General features: G+C 36.6%; 3 protein-coding genes and 1 pseudogene across 4 annotated transcripts; 3 read left to right on the top strand and 1 right to left on the bottom strand.

Moving 5' to 3' along the window:
• The first annotated feature begins 175 nt into the window (after window positions 1-175).
• Window positions 176-5268, top strand: chrna10a (cholinergic receptor, nicotinic, alpha 10a). 2 transcript variants are annotated; one of them, XM_024277755.2, is made up of 5 exons: window positions 176-293; window positions 1685-1830; window positions 1906-2060; window positions 3820-4352; window positions 4430-5268. In XM_024277755.2, exons 1-5 carry the CDS (start codon window positions 239-241, stop codon window positions 5122-5124), a joined length of 1584 nt encoding a protein of 527 aa, XP_024133523.1. In that variant the 5' UTR covers window positions 176-238; the 3' UTR covers window positions 5125-5268. The 2 variants fall into 2 exon arrangements, with proteins under 2 accessions (XP_024133523.1, XP_036070649.1); XM_036214756.1 differs by having other exon boundaries at window positions 1685-2060.
• An 891-nt stretch (window positions 5269-6159) lies between these two features.
• On the bottom strand, window positions 6160-8085 carry LOC112149391 (olfactory receptor 11-like). Its single transcript, XM_024277047.2, has one exon. It carries the CDS (start codon window positions 7627-7629, stop codon window positions 6694-6696), a length of 936 nt encoding a protein of 311 aa, XP_024132815.1. The 5' UTR covers window positions 7630-8085; the 3' UTR covers window positions 6160-6693.
• A 5398-nt stretch (window positions 8086-13483) lies between these two features.
• On the top strand, window positions 13484-14926 carry LOC112149392 (annotated as a pseudogene).
• A 1200-nt stretch (window positions 14927-16126) lies between these two features.
• Window positions 16127-17077, top strand: LOC112149393 (olfactory receptor 51I2-like; the record flags this gene model as incomplete). Its single annotated transcript, XM_024277049.2, has 1 exon — window positions 16127-17077. A coding segment is annotated over exon 1 (927 nt), but the record flags the coding sequence as incomplete, so codon positions are not given.
• Window positions 17078-17085: the final 8 nt, after the last annotated feature.

The raw sequence follows: 17085 nt of genomic DNA, 5'->3' as shown, positions 1-17085 counted from the left end.
CTAAATACATTATAAAATTATTTATTGTTGTTTTATTGTTGGTACTTATGTGTGATGGCATGCTTGCGTGCGTAATGACATAAATGACACCAAATAAGAGCGCGCACCGTCGTCCTGTAGCCCCGCCCATTTTCCTTGTCAGCCCGTTTGGTGGAATCAGAATGCTGGACCTTCTTCCCTGCACGGCTTGATTTTATTTTTATTAATTTGCAACCTCATTGCTTTAAAATACATAAAAATGAGGAGATGGAAGATTGTGTTTTGCTGGTTTCTGTGCTTCACTTTAACGCCAAGTAAGTTTCTCCTTTTACTTCTTTAATTGTTTTTTGGGGGGAAATTAAACTTTTCCCTGGATGTTATCTCATACTATAAAACAAGCTATTTATATTAAACAAACAAAAAGAGATTTTTGGACATAATTTATTTGAGTAAATTTGTTTCGAAATTTTGATTAACTCAACAGCTAAAAATACTCAACATGAGTTAGGTAAATATTATCCCACTATTTGTGCAAAAATATATATTTACCATGCAAAAAATCACCAGTTATTTGCTCTATAAATATAGTTCTTAACTTTTTTTCAGTTTTTTTCTTTAATTCAATAGATATGACACATAATTGCTGTTCCATCTTCAAAAAAGCAAAAGGTAAAAAATGCAGGAAGCTTATTGAAAAAAAAACCAATATAATATTTTAATTTTAACACATCTGTAGGGTATTTCCTCATCTAATTTTTATATTTACTTATTCATTTTTGTACACAAATTAAAGCATTCGGGTAGATTTTAAAGTATTTTCTTTTTTTGCTAATTATAAACCTTACTATAGATTAATTGATAACACACTCATAATACTCTGTAAGCATACTTTCTAAAATGTTAAAACAATTTAACCCTGTTGCAGTTACACTCCTCCACATTGTTCTGTTTGCTCATTCACAGAGGCTGTTGCAAAGGATCTGGACAATTGCGAGCATGCAGTTGTTTCAGGATTTTCCTCTAATCCCACAGACGTGTCCATCCTGCTCACTGACTAAAATGATTCGAGTGTAACATCTGGCCTTTCTGCATCTACAGAGGATAGGCTACAACATGAAAAAAGAAGAAGAATATAAGAAGATATGACCAACATTCCACTTCTAAACACTCCATTTTGTAGTGCAACGGTCATAATAATTTTGATTTTAGCTTTGAAACTTAAGTTTAGAACATTCTTTGAAATAAATTGTTCAGAATTAAACAATTTAATAAGATAAAATCATAAACTCTAACACAAAAATAATGTTTTCTAAATGGTAGATAAAAAAACAGGGAGCCAGATGATAGAATTCACGGTTTGGATGATGTAATACTCACTATTCATGCATTATAATCTCTGTTTAATTTGCTTTCAGATGATGGAACTCTGTGTTTCAGCTCATTTGATTGATAGTTTCTGTGTTTCAATGTGAACATGTTATACCCCACATATACAGCAGCTTGTGTCACAGGCAGATGATCTCCTCTCAGAGCTTTGTGTGTTTTCCTTCTCCCCGCCATCTGTCATGTTTTCACTATTTGTGTCACATGTGTGTTTCCACCAAACCCAACTCTACAGGACCCTCAGGTCAACATTTTTTTTTTTTACTTGAAAAATAAAAGTGAATGTTGTTTAACATTAGAATTCTTTCTCTTGTGGTTGTAGCCTGTTGGTGTGCTCGTGCAAAATATGCTAAGAAGCTCCTGACTGACCTGATGTCAAACTACACGAAGGCACTCATACCTGTGGATGACACAAACACCATCCTCAACGTGACCCTGCAGGTCACACTCTCACAGATCATCGACATGGTAACACACAAGTCATTCACATTCAAATTACATCTTTCATTTAATTACATTTTTATTTTGTTTTATTTTTTGCAGGATGAACGAAACCAAATCTTGACTGCATATTTATGGATTCGGCAAGTTTGGTTTGACGCTCAACTCAAGTGGAACACAGAGGATTACGATGGGCTCGATACCATCCGTATACCTGGCAGTTACCTGTGGAGACCTGATATTGTACTGTATAACAGGTGGGTTTCATGTGGGTTAGTTTGTCATTCAGTGATAAAAAAAAACTCTTTATTGACAGTGCACCTGAATATTCCCTAAAGTCTTTTAGAAGTCTGTTCAGTCAATCCGACTCCTAATCCTAGAAATCAACAACAAAAAATCCAGGGATTACTGGAAAACAAGCAGGGGATATTTTTCAAGAGCGAGGACTGAAGAGCCTTTGTGTGTCATCCATTGCAGCTGTTAGCACAAAATAACATTAAATATACAAATATTCAGGGTTGAAAACTTTTATGCTGATTTTATCATGGAGTTGCAATTAAATAGTTAAATATTTTTTCAGTTAACATTGTTATTTTTATTAAAAATGTTTTTTCATGACTACACTTCAAAGACAACTTGAAATACCTCATTGAGAAAGTTCTACGCTCACAAGAAAAATACATAATTTGAAAGAATAAAAATATGTAAAATCTACACATTACAAAGAATTAGACTAATCAAAATAAAAGCTTACGTATTACTGGAATTGATTTGATCTACGAGGATACACTATGATCAAATAAACATTGCAACATATTTTATATGAATTTGTGTATCTTTGATCTTAAGGGCAAACCTTATCCATGTCCTTCACGGTTCTTGTTAATTGGTAGGAATAAGAAGAGGAGGTCTTGGAGGTGGGAGACTGAACCGCTCTGGATTGACTTTTTAAGGAGAATAGTAAAAATGATGGTGAAGTTAACTAACTTTGGTGCCACAATACGACTGTTAGCTGGAATAAATCCGTGTTGGTTACATTTTAACCTTAACCTGACTGTGTAGTTCATTTTTTTGAGACTATATTGTCTGATAACAGCACAAAGGTTGTATGGACCAACAGTGATTCATTAGATTTGTTTTTACATTATTCATTCACCTCACAGGTACCTAGACAGCCCATAAGTGAAGAGAGTGGACCCATTAGGAGTTGCCACAAAAAATTCTCTGATTTGCACATTGCACAGGTGGTTTAATTCCTGACACAACCCTGTATTTTCAAGGCACAGAGAGACTCAGATAGGCAGCAGTGTGAACGGTCTTGCCTGAGGACCCACAGTGGATTTCTTGTTGCATCTTTGAGAAGCAAATCCAGGTTTCTTGCCCGCCAGTCCTTCATCTAGCCAATTGAGCCATCCAAACACTATCCTTTCTCTACATCTCATTGTTCTTAAGTGATGGGCTAAGGATACACGGGCATGCAACAGGTTGTTGCCAACAGACGGAATTGAGATTTGATGAGAACGGGCATTTAGTTCATTATGTTCACACTGAACAAACAGGGAGGGGCTTCTCTTCTTCTTTGTCCACCACCTACATTTGGAAGAGATGTGGTGCAAATTCTTAAAGTGGTGCAAATCTTGTTTCAATCTGTCTCTCACAGCTCCATTCTGATACATGAAAGAGTTGGTGTCATAAGCAACAATTATTACATTTCTCTTCCATGATCAATTTTTAAACATTTGGCACTTCTGTGAATTAAAAGAGTCGTTGTCCAAACGTCCCCACCAATTGATCAAATTCAACCTGGCTATTCAGCTGCTATATATTTTGTGTGTAGAGCCCTAAAACAGTCATAGAAACTTGTGTAGTACGCATGAACACAAGAGTTTTGAATGCAGAACCCCAAAACTCAAATTTACATAGAGTGTTAATTGTAAATGTCCACTTGAGCGAGGGCGGTGTGGATATAGCTTAAGGATGGTATAGTTTTGTAACCTGATTGTTTGTCTTTTTTAGTGCAGATGATCGCTTCACCGGCCCAATGGACACCAACGTGGTAATCCGACATGACGGTCAGATGATGTGGGATTCTCCATATATCACCAAGAGTTCGTGCAAAGTGGACGTATCGTTCTTTCCATTTGACGCCCAGCAGTGCAGATTTACCTACGGCTCCTGGACCTACAACGGTAACCAGCTGGACATCCAGAACGCCATGGAGAGTGCTGACCTGGCTGACTTGGTGGAGAACGTGGAGTGGGAGGTGCTTGGCATGCCGGCGAAGAAGAACATAGTTCAGTATGGGTGCTGTGCTGACCCATACCCAGATGTGACCTACACTTTAAAACTAAAGCGAAGGGCTTCCTTTTACGTTTTCAACCTTCTGATTCCGTGTGTAATGATTTCCTTTCTGGCTCCACTGGGCTTCTACCTACCAGCTGACTCTGGGGAGAAGGTATCTCTGGGTGTCACCGTAATGCTGGCACTCACCGTCTTTCAGCTGCTGGTTGCAGAGATTATGCCACCTTCAGAGAATGTGCCACTAATTGGTGAGGATTTAAAAAAAATCTGTCACTAATTTATTTATTTATTTTTTTGTTGATTTCTGACTCATTTCTTTCTACAGGGAAATACTACATTGCCACAATGACCATGATCACAGCCTCCACAGCTCTGACCATCTTCATCATGAACATTCACCACTGTGGACCCGATGCCAAGCCTGTTCCCAAATGGGCCAAAAAGGTTATTTTGCAGTACATGGCCAGGGTGTGCTTTGTGTATGAAGTCGGTGAGAACTGCATGATGTCACAGCCAGAGAAGCACGAGGCTCCATGTGCGAAGAGCAGCTCCATGAATGGACAGGTGGGGTCAGGCATGGACGAGTGTGTTTCCAAAGCAGACAGAAGCCAGGAGACGGAAGCTTCCATCACCACTGAACAAAAAGAAGATCTGGATCAGTTAACCGGGCTATCAAGCTCAGTGAGGAAGAACCCAACCAACAACTGCACTTGGCAGAGTGGCCTCTTCACCAGTCTGGACTGTGGAGATTCGGGTTCTCACAGGAGATGCAGAAAAGGGGGAGTGAGTGATGAAGGGAAAAAAGATGGAGATTTGTTCTGCAGGGGACACAGCGACGAGCATCTGCTGCTGCTGCGTGATATTGAGTACATTGCCAACTACTACAGAGACCAGAGGGCCACGCAGAAAAGGACGGGGGAATGGAAAAAAGTGGCCAAAGTGTTGGATCGTTTCTTCATGTGGATGTTTTTTATTTTAGTATTTTTTATGAGCCTTCTCATCATGGGAAAAGCCATCTAAACTGTGTTATAAGAAGTGATTATTAGAATTTTCTATTGATAAATAACAATTTTGTTTATCTCTAAAGACCCACTCTGATTATCTTTTGATCTGATGTAAAAGTGTTCTCAGTGGTTTTTAATTACAATTATGTCGTTTTAGCCAAAATCCAAAAAAACTTGTGTCATTTTCTAGGACATAGTTTCTGCAGTAGTTAATTAGAAATTCACCTCCGAGTTGTGGGCAGGGCTGTTGGCATAGGGGAACCCCGCCCCCATTTCCTGTCATCTACGTGTTTACACTCTCTCCCGCTAGCTTACAGTCCCTCACAACCCCAAACTAACATTATTGGTGGAACAAAAATGGCGATCAAGATTGAGGCTATCCAGCCGTACAGTTTTCAGCCAGATACCAGCTCGGATGAGATCTGTTTTTCCACAGAATGGAGCAGAGTAGGAAGCTTTTGGTGCGACAAGTATATTCTACTACACAAATCTGCTCCAGAGTCATAATGATTTGAATTAAATGCAATTGTAAGTTTAATTTTCTTAATAATTGTCCGGCATCATCAGAAAAATGCTGCTAGAACATGTTATAAAGAACAAAAACATAATTTTCATCACTCTGGGTCTTTTAGGAAGAAACATTTATTGAAATATTGAGATTACTTTGTCATTTCTTTTTGAGAACATTGTGTTTTCCCAGCTTTAAAAAATCAATTGAAATGAAATAAAGTAAAAAAAAATAATAAACAATCCCAGGAAAATGTTTGGTGTCACATCAGCCTGCTGTGCACAAATGATACCAGATATAGTTGAATTGTATTTTTGCACAATAGAAATAAATCCTGTTTCTGTTTTATTTTTATATATTAAAAACAAAAAATGCTCTCAATCAACCAAGGTGAGAAGACTTTATCGATCATATCTATAAATATATATATATTTTAAATCCTTAAAAATGTGGCCAGTAAAATGAATCAACAGACAAAGAAAAATCTAAAGTTTATGATGAGCAATAAAATTATTATAAAAAGGTCAAAATAAAAAATACTAAAATTGCAATTTAAGACAAAATAAATAGCCAGGAAATAGTGTGGATTTAAAAAAATAATATTCCAAACTAAGATATTTAACTAAAGTCTGGAATATGTTTTTTGAATTAGTAAACAACAATTAACTTTTCCCATAATTCAGTTCAAACCTTGATTTTTGAGTCACGGTTTTGTGTCAGTTTGACATATGATTTGTGTATCGCAAAACAACAATAAAAACCAAAAATAAAAAAAAATAAAATGAATAATTTGCTAATATAATGGCAAAAACCTTTAATGTGTCTTATACTAAGTCTAGTGTGATGTCATAAACCAATTTCTTATAAATCATTCTTCATTTTAGCACAACACTCGTGTTTCAACATAAAAATAGGCCAACAAATGCTGTACAGGTGCAACAGTTCACTTCGCAATGATTCAGTTTAATGGTGTAACATACAATTCAGTTTTAAACTGAGAATTGTGGTATCCATAATACATATCAAATAGGACTTTAAATAAGATTTCAAAGTTGCTGTTTGTGTATTTGTAAAACCCTAAAAAGTAATAAACTTTTTCCTTAGTATTTGAGTAATTTTATCCCTCAGTGATGTTGTCTGCATTCCATAAATAATAGGATTTAAATTTCCAGGAACAACATGAAATAAAATGTAGGCAATTTTCCTTAGATCTGGGTATTTTGGGAAACGGTGGAGAATGATGGTCAGAAACCCTGACCACAGCATGATTAGATACAGAACCAGGTGACTTGCACAGGTTTGGAGCGCTCTATTGTTGGTCTCTTTGTTTTTCCTCATCCAACAGATGACCGCTATCCTGACATAGGTGAGGAGTATTCCTCCCATGGAGCACGTGAACAGCAGCACGGTGAAAAAGAGTCCATAGATGTTGTTGACAGACACGTTCTCACAGGAGAGCTTGAACAACGAGGCGTTGTCACAATAAGCGTTCTGCAGAACCGATCTGCACCGGGTCAGCCTCACAGTGAGACCTATGAGCACAGACACGAGCACCAAAGAAACCCCCCATGCAACCACCGACAGACCAATCACAGCTCTGGTAGTCATTATGGAGCTGTACCTCAGCGGGTGGCAGATGGCCACATATCTGTCTATGGCCATGATGACGAGGATCATGTGTGATGCGGATCCAAAGGTGTGGCTGTAGAAGGCCTGAATCACACACTGGCTGTATGTGATGAAGCGCTCTGTAGAGAGGACGTGAGCCATCAACTGCGGCAGCAGAACTGTGTTGCCGATCAGGTCGTTGACCGACAGGTTGCAGAAGAGAAGGTACATGGGCTGGTGCAAGCTCTTTTCAGCGATGATGACTGCCAGAATGCCGAGGTTAGAGAAAAGCAGAGAGCAGTAAACGAACAGAAGGAGGAAAAACAGAGGATATGTCAACTCTGGAGAAATGTCGAAGCCCTGGATCTCCAAAATGTCACCGAAAACAGATGTGTTTTCCTCCATTGTCTTTCAACAGGTCAAAATATCTGCAAAGCAAAAATAAAGGTTCAGTTTGACAAAAAATAGTGAAAACAAGTTCACTTAAGCACTTTTAAAAAATAAAATAAACCAAGACAAAAGTATCATAGACTGACTAATTTAAAATATTCATGTTTTTTTTGTTTTTTCTCATTAGTAAGTTGTTTGCAGCTTAAATTAAAACCCTCTCTTCCCCTCTATAACTAAAATAAAATTATATATTATTGCAGATTGCACACACCTTTTCTTTGAACATGTGTTCAAGGAGTCTCCAACGCCTAAAATAAAACATTCTCTCTCTGTCGAGGGTCAGAAGGGTTATATAATGTTCCAAAGAAGGAGGGAATCCTGCGTCACCAGTCAGATTCTGATTTCTATTTCCTTTTTTTTAACAGGAGAGTCCCTTTGAGAGGTTCATATCTGAGCAAAAGAAATGTTTTGATGTTGACTTCTTAAAGTCTCTCCCATGATTAAAGCTGAAAGTTTATTTATTTAGCAGTTTTTACCTTGGATATTGGAGAAGTAAACTGCATTTTCCAATTCAAATTTGTTTTATTTGTTAGATTTTCATAATCAAAACAGTTTTTAAAAATTAAATAAATAATTCAAAACTTTGCGATATAGGATAAAAAAAAAGTTAAAGATTAAAGCCAGTGAAGTTGTTATGTCTTCAGGCTGATGATTGGATCATGATAATTCAGGTTTAGTGACTAATCAGAAAGGAAAAGTGTGTAAAAATATACCAACCAGTATTTTAATTTCTAATTCTGCTCATTACAGTTAGTTAAAGATGTAGGTATGCACACAAAAGTGAAAATCACTTAAGCACAAAGAGCTAAGCAACTGAACTCAACAGAAAAGTTTGACAATAAAATGATTTTGTAAATAGAAACAAATTGACTTCCTGTCTTTCTGTCTTATTTATGCATTGTGCTTATATGTTTGCATACACTAGGAGAAATAATGATTTATTGGTCATTTTTCATAGAATGTGAATAATAACACATTTTTCCATTCCTAGTTAGTGGTTGGGTCCAGCCATTTATTGTCAAAAAATGTGTTTTGTCCTTTTTAAATCATGATGATTGACAACAGATATTCCCAAAATGACCTTGTTCAAAAGTTTACACACCAAGATGGCTTTTTTCTTAAAACATGTACAAAGGTGGACACAAAAAGATTTATCAATGGTGATCAATGTGCGTACACAAAAGGTCTTGGAGTTTCTGGTCTCCCAAGAGGCCGTTGAATTCTTCAGCCAGGGTCAGATGTTTAAAGATATATAATAATGGGGCACCATGAGAAAAAATGGGCTGCATGGTTGAGTTGGCAGAAGAAAGTCTTTTACAACCAATCAGCACCGAGACAAGCCTCCAAACTTCTTGACCAAAGTCATTTGAAGCAATGAGACCAAGACTGAACATTTTGGACACAACCATAAACTACAGTACATTTGGAGAGGAGTTACCAAGGGTTCTGATAAAAATAACACTACTCCTACTGTCAAACACAAAGGCAGATCCCCGATGGTTTGGGGATGTAAGCCACATAGGCACCATGGTCAAAACTGATGGCGAGATGAATGCAGCAAGTAATAAGAAAATACTGGAGGAAAACTTGCTCTCTTCAGATCAAAGGCTACGTACGGGACACACTTAGACATTTCAACATGACAACTATCCAAAACACAAGTCCACCTTTCATTGGTCACAACAAAACTAGGTGAAGGTTCTGGAGTGGACAACTCAGTCTCCTGAGCTCAGTATCATTAAACCACTTAGGGGAGATCTCAAACGGGCAGTTCAAGCAAAAAACTCTAAAATTAGAAGAAAAAATAAAATAAGAGGTTTTCTGCCAAGAAGAATGAGTTGACTTACAACTTGTGAAAACAAAAAAAATCTAATCTCAGGAGACTTTAAGCTGCTATGGATGCAAAAGAAGGCAATATAAGGTATTAAAAACTGGGGTATGTCAACTTTTGATTTGTGTCACTTGGAAAATTTCTATTGTCATTATGATTTAACAAGAGTTAACACTGTTGTTTAACAATAAATGGCTTAATCCAACTACTAACCAGGAGTAAAAAAAACCTTATATTCTCTGAAAAATATGCAAGAATTCATCATTTCTCCCAGAGTATGTAAACTTATGGGCACAACTGTAAATGTATTTTTTGTTTAAACAACCCAGATTGCCGTATAATACCAAATATTACAATAAACTCAGCTCGAATATAGCACAATTTTATTTGCTGTTTTACACCAGATGACATTAGTAATATGTTCTCTCAGATGACACAATCTAAGACTTTCTTAAGTGCAACAAAACTCTAAATAAAAATAAATGTGTCCCTCCCCCCCCCCCAAGTCATCTGGGTGGGTGACACAATACAGTAGTACTCTATGTAGTGCAGTAACAATAGATTTCTTGTCAAGTAGTGAAAACCTGCAAAATCATTAAATCCAAAAGCAATTTTTACAGAAATCAAATTTATTATATTGCCATTTAACTGAATAAACCCAACAAAAAAAATAGGAACGATCACTATGATTAAAAAGTCAAGTCGAACATTTGTCAAAAACAAAGAAGGATAGAAATGAAATTTAGTAGCCCATATTTAGAGATAAATCTGTTTAATCATCAGACAAACACTAGAAAATTCATAAAAGCTGCAATAAGATTAATAAATAAGGTAACAATTTTGAATTTGCAGTAAATTGTACAAATGTAGATTTGTGTGTGTGTGTGTTTAAAAAAAAAAACACTAAATTGATACTAGCTTATTAAACACAGAAGAAAATGCCATAAACACAATTTAGGGACACACAAACAGCACTAAACAATTAAGATTTCAGATTAATGTCTCACTGTGTCCATTTCTCACAGGGGGGTCATTAGTCTTTATTACCGTAACTGTTATTCTGTGGAAGTGTAAAACAGTCCCAGAGGTCGCCTTGACCACTTCACTGGTCTCTTTTTAATTGTTTCTGCCTGCCTGTAAAAGCAACATGTTTTTTTTTTTATGATACGGTTTAAAACTGAAATTAAAGTTGACGTTTTTAGTGACATTGAAGAAAAAAACAGCAAGTAAAATAAGAGGACTTTGAAATATTTGAAAGTAAAAGAAACAAAAAGTAACTTTGAAAGTGTCCAAACCTTTTTGTTATTTGCACAGAGCCAGTAAACATTTGATTCTCCCCAAAGAGAATTATGGAGCAACAATATCAACTGGAGAACTGCCATTTGTCCAGGGATTAATTAAAATGTGAGACACTTATTAGCAATTATTTAAAGCCATCTCAAAGGAGCTCATTATTATCAGTGTTCTTGCAAAATAATGTGACACGAAGCTGATGTAATTCTTCATCCTTCAAGTGCAAGTTCAATGCACTAATCTAACATTCAGTTTAAGATAAGTTTTGGAGAGTATTATTCTAGTGTTGATTTGGTGACAGTACACACAAAATTATTTAGAAAAACTGCAATTTGGTTACAAAATGTAATGATTTTTCTCTGGGTCTACTACATTGCATAACTGAAACAAAAAACAAATCTTTTTTTTTTAATTTTTTCTTTATTTCTTTTATTGTAGGACACATGTTTATCCAGTTGAATCACACCAAAGAACATAACACTCTTAATTAAAAAGTTTAGTTTTTTTATTAAAGAAAAATATAGAAAAATAAGCAAATCAAGTTGTTTTTTTCTGCTTAGAAAAGACTTTCCACAAAAACACATTTTTGAGATAAATATATCATTGCTTGTTTTATCTATATTGGTGAATAAAATGAGCAATTGTGTTAAGTAGCCAAACTTGCCAACCTTTGGCCAATGTAGCAGACATTAATGATGCATATGGCGTGAAAGTTGATGTAGAAAATCTGTGTTCCAAATGTTAATTTGAGGTTCCTCCTGGTCTTTCAGCGGCTAAACTTAGATAAACCATCCATCTTCATCAATATCCTCTAAATCATTCTATTCAAAGAGGAATTAGCTGTTGGTCTGGACCAAGTCCACATAATTTGGCCCGGATCGAGTTCGTTGGGTCTGTATTTAGACTGCCTGTCAACAAGAGGCAGCGAGAAAAAGAATAATGGAAGTCCTTAGATTTGTAATTGTTGTTGGGATAGTTCACTTATTCAAACTTTATATTTTACTGACCAATTTTGAACGTTTGTATCAATGTCAGGCACAACACTTTTTACTTGCTACTTGGGTACGGCGAAGGCATGCAGCAAGGCGGTCACTTAAAAATGTAGACTGTTCAATGTATGTAAGATATAGATTGTCAGGAAAACAGTGTTAAAACAATGTGTATCTCACTAAAATGAGCCTGCATTCATCCAACCACACTTCAATAAGTTGTTGTGTCCCATGCCATGCCCGGCTATAGCTGTTCTGCTTCGAGCACGGAGCCTATTAATACTGAGGAAACTCAGAGCGAACTCAGAGAAGTCCAATTGGAAACAATGAACTGGGCCCACCTCAAAAGATGGATCTAAGAGCGGTTCCTGGTTCCGGGTGCCGCATGGGTGCAATAAGTTTGTAAATAGTTCTGGATTATTGGGGGAAATGAACTCTGGTACACATTACGCTAACCAAATGCATCCAGTCTGAAAACATCCAAACTCTCACTAACTCGCCTCATTTCCTCCTTTACTACATCCATGAACCTCCTCTTTGGTCTCCATGGGGTTCCAGCCAGGCAGCTCTAACCTCAACATCGGTTTACTAACATATTTTCTGTTCCAACGTGTCCAAACTATTTCAATAAACCCAACATGAGCATTTTCTCTGATGTATTCTGATCTATTCCTCTCTAATAAACTTCTTACAAAGACACATTTCATCGTCATCATTCACTATACTCTTCCCCATAACCTTATTGTGTGACTCATAAGTTTTATTCCACAACTCTGTACGCTTCCATTTTCCTAAAAATGGACACCAGAACTCTACTCCATTCCTCAGGCATCTTCTCTCTCGTCAAGATTTATTGTAAAGAGTCAGAAATTTACTGCCAAACTCAATCGTATGTCCACAGGTGTGTTGTCAGGACCAACAACTCTTTCCACTTTTCATCCTCTTCAATGTCTTCCTTCATTCATCCTTACTTATCTTTGCTGCTTCTTCCTCTACATCAGCTTCTTCTCTGTGCTCTAAAATATTTTCCATCAGCTCTGTAAAGTTCTTCTTGCATCTTTCCATCACAGGGATGGAATCAGTCAACACACTTCCATCTATGTTCTTGAACACCCTAACTTGCTGCACACCTGTACCATTTCTGTCTTACTAACCTGTATAGATCCACCTTTCCTTCCTTTTTTCCAGAAACAATCCAGTTTCAGTCAAGTTCAATTCAACTGTAGCTATAAGAAGACAAGCTTCTTTCAGAAGCAGTGAACCCAAATTCTAGTACTATCTGATGAAATGTTTGAGGAGGCCAACCATCAAAAATGTAGTTGTTAAACGGCTTAATAGACATTGCATCAAATACTGATGTTACTTTGAAACAAAGTCAATTAGTTATAATAATTAATAGCAATTACATAACTATTAACAGTAATAAAGGGTTCCACCTTCAGTTGTCAACCAAAAAAATATTTCCAGAAAGAATGCAGAGAATGTATGCACATCAATTTAAACACTGAAACAGAACATTCGATCCCTTCGACTAATTCGACTCATCTTGTTTTTCTTGGTCGTTGATAATCCCAGAGGCCAGTGATGATGGAAACCAAACTGCCATAAAGCCAGATGTGCAGAGCAGCACTCAGCACTCTGGCCAACGCTACATTCACAGCAACAGTAGATGTGGTTTCTGCAAATGTTAGTCATTTTTTCAGTGATGTCTTCTCTTGTTATTTTTTCTTTCCATGAATCTGTTTGAAAATGGAAAACGGTTCTTTTGAGTTCAACTCTAAGTTAGCTATGGATCCATTTTTTATTCCAGCCGGAGGAAAGTATCCCATATTTCTCCTCGGCATTGCAGTTTATTTGTTTGGGATGTCCTGCAACCTGACGCTACTGACTTTGATTATTCTGAAGAAGAACCTTCACAAGCCGATGTACTTCATCCTGTTCAGCCTACCCCTCAACGATCTGATCGGTATAACTGCAATGATGCCAAAAGTGCTGTCAGACATAGTTACAGAAACGAGTGATGTTTACTATCCTCTGTGTGTTTTACAAGCGTTCCTTCTCCACATGTATGGTGGTGCTGTTTTGTTCATTCTTGCAGCGATGTCATTCGATCGCTACGTTGCCATCTGCATGCCTCTTCGCTACAGCTCCATCATGACCCTACGGACAGTCATATGTATTGTTGCTCTGGTTTGGGGCCTCGATTTTGTTTTGATTTTGTTGCTCTTCTCCCTCCAGGCAAGACTTCCAAAGTGCTCATCTCTCATTCGGAATGTTTTCTGTGACAATCCATCCCTCCTTAAGCTCACATGTGTCAACACAACAGTTCAGAATATCACAGGACTGTTCAACACAGCTGTCATTCAAGCTATAAGTATATCCATTCAGGTGTACTCCTATGTCAAAATTCTTATCACATGTTTGGCCACACGGAAATCTGAAGCAAAAAACCAAAGCTGTCCACACCTGTGTGGCACAGTTAGTCATTCTGGCGATTTTTGAGGTTGTGGGAACTTTTACTATTTTATCCCACAGGTTCAAAAATATCTCGGCCGACTTGCAAAAGATAATGGGGATGCTGATATTTCTTGTTCCTCCACTTCTGAATCCAGTTGTGTATGGACTTCACACAAGCGAAATAGGAAACACCTTCCTAGGAGTCTTTAAGAATAGAGTAATCTGAGATTTTCAGCATTAAATTTGAAGGTTTATGTTATTACAATTCATATCTCTGAAGTTATTTATCTTATTTTTCAGGAAAAACTTTCAATAAACAGGAATACATAACATTAAACAGACTATTTTTCCCTGCGTAAAATTGAAGTTTTATTTTTTTCATTATATAATTTTATTTAGAATTGAATTTTTAATTTTGAAAAAAAAATGCTTTGCTGTACTTTAGAAAAATGGAATTTGGTGTGAAATATTTTCACCTAAATGAGTTTTGTTACTTTTGATGTGAAAATGTAGTAGTAATTGTGACTTTTTGACTTTTTTTTTTTTAACTTTTGGGCAAATGACTTGACTGTATGTTTTCAGGTGTTGGTAAATTGAATTTAACAAGTGTAAAAGCAATTTGAATGAATGTGATTAAAAAGAAAAATTTTGTGACAAACTATTGTCTTTATTGACCAAAAAAGAAAAGAAAAATCTGTTTATTTTAAGAATGGAGAACTCCTTTGAGTTTGATAAAACTCCTGGCATCCCTGCAGTAATCCTAATTTACAATGTTTGTTTACAGAAGTTAACTTTGTGTTGTATCGAATGATCATCACATTTACAACAACCGAACCACAACCACCACAAAATTCTGATTTATTGTGTTTTTATATATATTCTTGCTGGACAAACACAACATTTACAAATTATTTGACTCAAGGTCTTCCCGAACACAGAATACCAAATTTAGTCATTTCTTTCATGCAGTACAATTTTCCAACTTTTATGATGAAAACTAGGAAAATACATTTAAGAAGTGCTCCACAAATCCCTTTTAAAGCTGGTGTAGATGAAAGAAACACACTTAAATGGTAAATGGCGTATACTTGTATAGGGCTTTTCTACTTTCCTCGAAGGCCCAAAGTGCTTTACAGTCACAGTCCCATTCACACTCTGATGCCGAACACTGGCGTCAACCTCCCACCATAGGCAATGTGGGGTTCAGTGTCTTTGACACATGGACGGACAAGGCAGGAATCCAACAGATTCAAACCGATCAGGAGTCGACCACCCTGACGCTGCACCACGGTCAATCACCATTTGATTGGGAGGTGTGTTTTTTATGCATATTTTTAGAAATAGGGAAAGTTTTTGTTGCTTGAACCATGCGGAAACTCTGCTTGGGTTGGGATTTCTTTTTACTTGTGATCAACAGGTCAAGTCCAAAACTGAAATAAACGACACGCTTAGTGTTGCTGTTTGTGCACTTTCAAACCTTCATGTTCTTTTTTGTTTAAATGCTTTATAAAAAAGATTTGGATGAGAGACTTCTGAAAATGAAATATTAATGTCAATAACATTATAGATATATGTTGGTATTTTTTTCCTGTGGCAGGTTGCTCAGTGATCTCACACCTAAAGTCTCGAGGGTCAACTTTGTCCAGTATAAAAAACGTGTTTCAAAGTGAGTCAGACAGTGTTGGTGTGAATGAGACAGTAAACTGCCACAGGTGAGAAACCACAAGTACACAATTGTCATTAATGTGAAATTTTCAGATTGGGATTTTCTTTACAAGATTTCACTCACTCAAAGGTATTTTAAAGCATTTTTTTGAAAGTATTCACTGATTGTTGTCAAATAAACTTTTGTTTCAGGTAAAGATTCTTCTTTGAGACACAATCTACAGGACATACTCGCAGAATCATGCTTTCAAACTCGTCTTCTGTGGGCGTATTGACATTGTCAACTCTAGATCTTCAATCTAGATATATATATCCATCATTTGTGTTTGGGACTCTCATCTATCTGATAATTGTCTTTTGTAATTTGCTGGTATTGCTAACTATCATTGTGAGTAAAAAGCTCCACAAACCCATGTTTATTCTGCTGTTAAATCTGCCCATCAGTGACATTGTGGGTGCAACGGCCCTTTTCCCTCACTTTCTTTTCAGCATCATCACTGAGAACAGACACATTTCCTCTGAGGCATGTATCACCCAGGCTTTTTTTATTCATATCTATGGCACAGGTAATCTGATAATCCTCAGTGCGATGGCGTTTGACAGATACATCGCTATATGTTGTCCTTTAAACTATAATTCAATACTGACAACCCAGAATGTAATCAAAATTATTTTTTCGGTATGGTTTCTTGACGTGTTTATGATATTCACCTTGTTCATGCTATTAACTCAATATAAAATTTGCAGGATGGATGTTGTAGATTTGTTTTGTAACTATCCCTCAGTGCTGAAACTAGCTTGTGGTGACATCACTTCGAGCAACTACTATGGGATGTTTACTTTAATTGTAATCATGGGATGTCCATTGATGATTATATTGTACACCTATGTTCAGATTTTGGTCACGTGTATAATGACAAATAACCCAGATGGCAGGAGAAAGGCCCTTCAAACGTGCTGTACACATGTGCTTGTATTCCTTGTGTTGCAGATCAATGCAAACGCTACATACATCCTTCATCGAAGTCAAAGTCAACTAACAGTTCTGAGAAAGGCCTTTGGAATGTCTGTTGCAATTTTTCCCTCCTTTTTGGACCCTTTAATTTATGGACTGAATACCAGAGAATTGAGACAATGTATAATAATGTTTCTGAGAAGAAATGTGGGTTCTACAAA

Source organism: Oryzias melastigma, linkage group LG13 (assembly GCF_002922805.2).
Source record: "Oryzias melastigma strain HK-1 linkage group LG13, ASM292280v2, whole genome shotgun sequence".
Lineage (NCBI taxonomy): Eukaryota > Metazoa > Chordata > Actinopteri > Beloniformes > Adrianichthyidae > Oryzias > Oryzias melastigma.
Note: the sequence above shows the minus strand (reverse complement) of the source record. Positions and strands in the feature narration are given on the sequence as shown.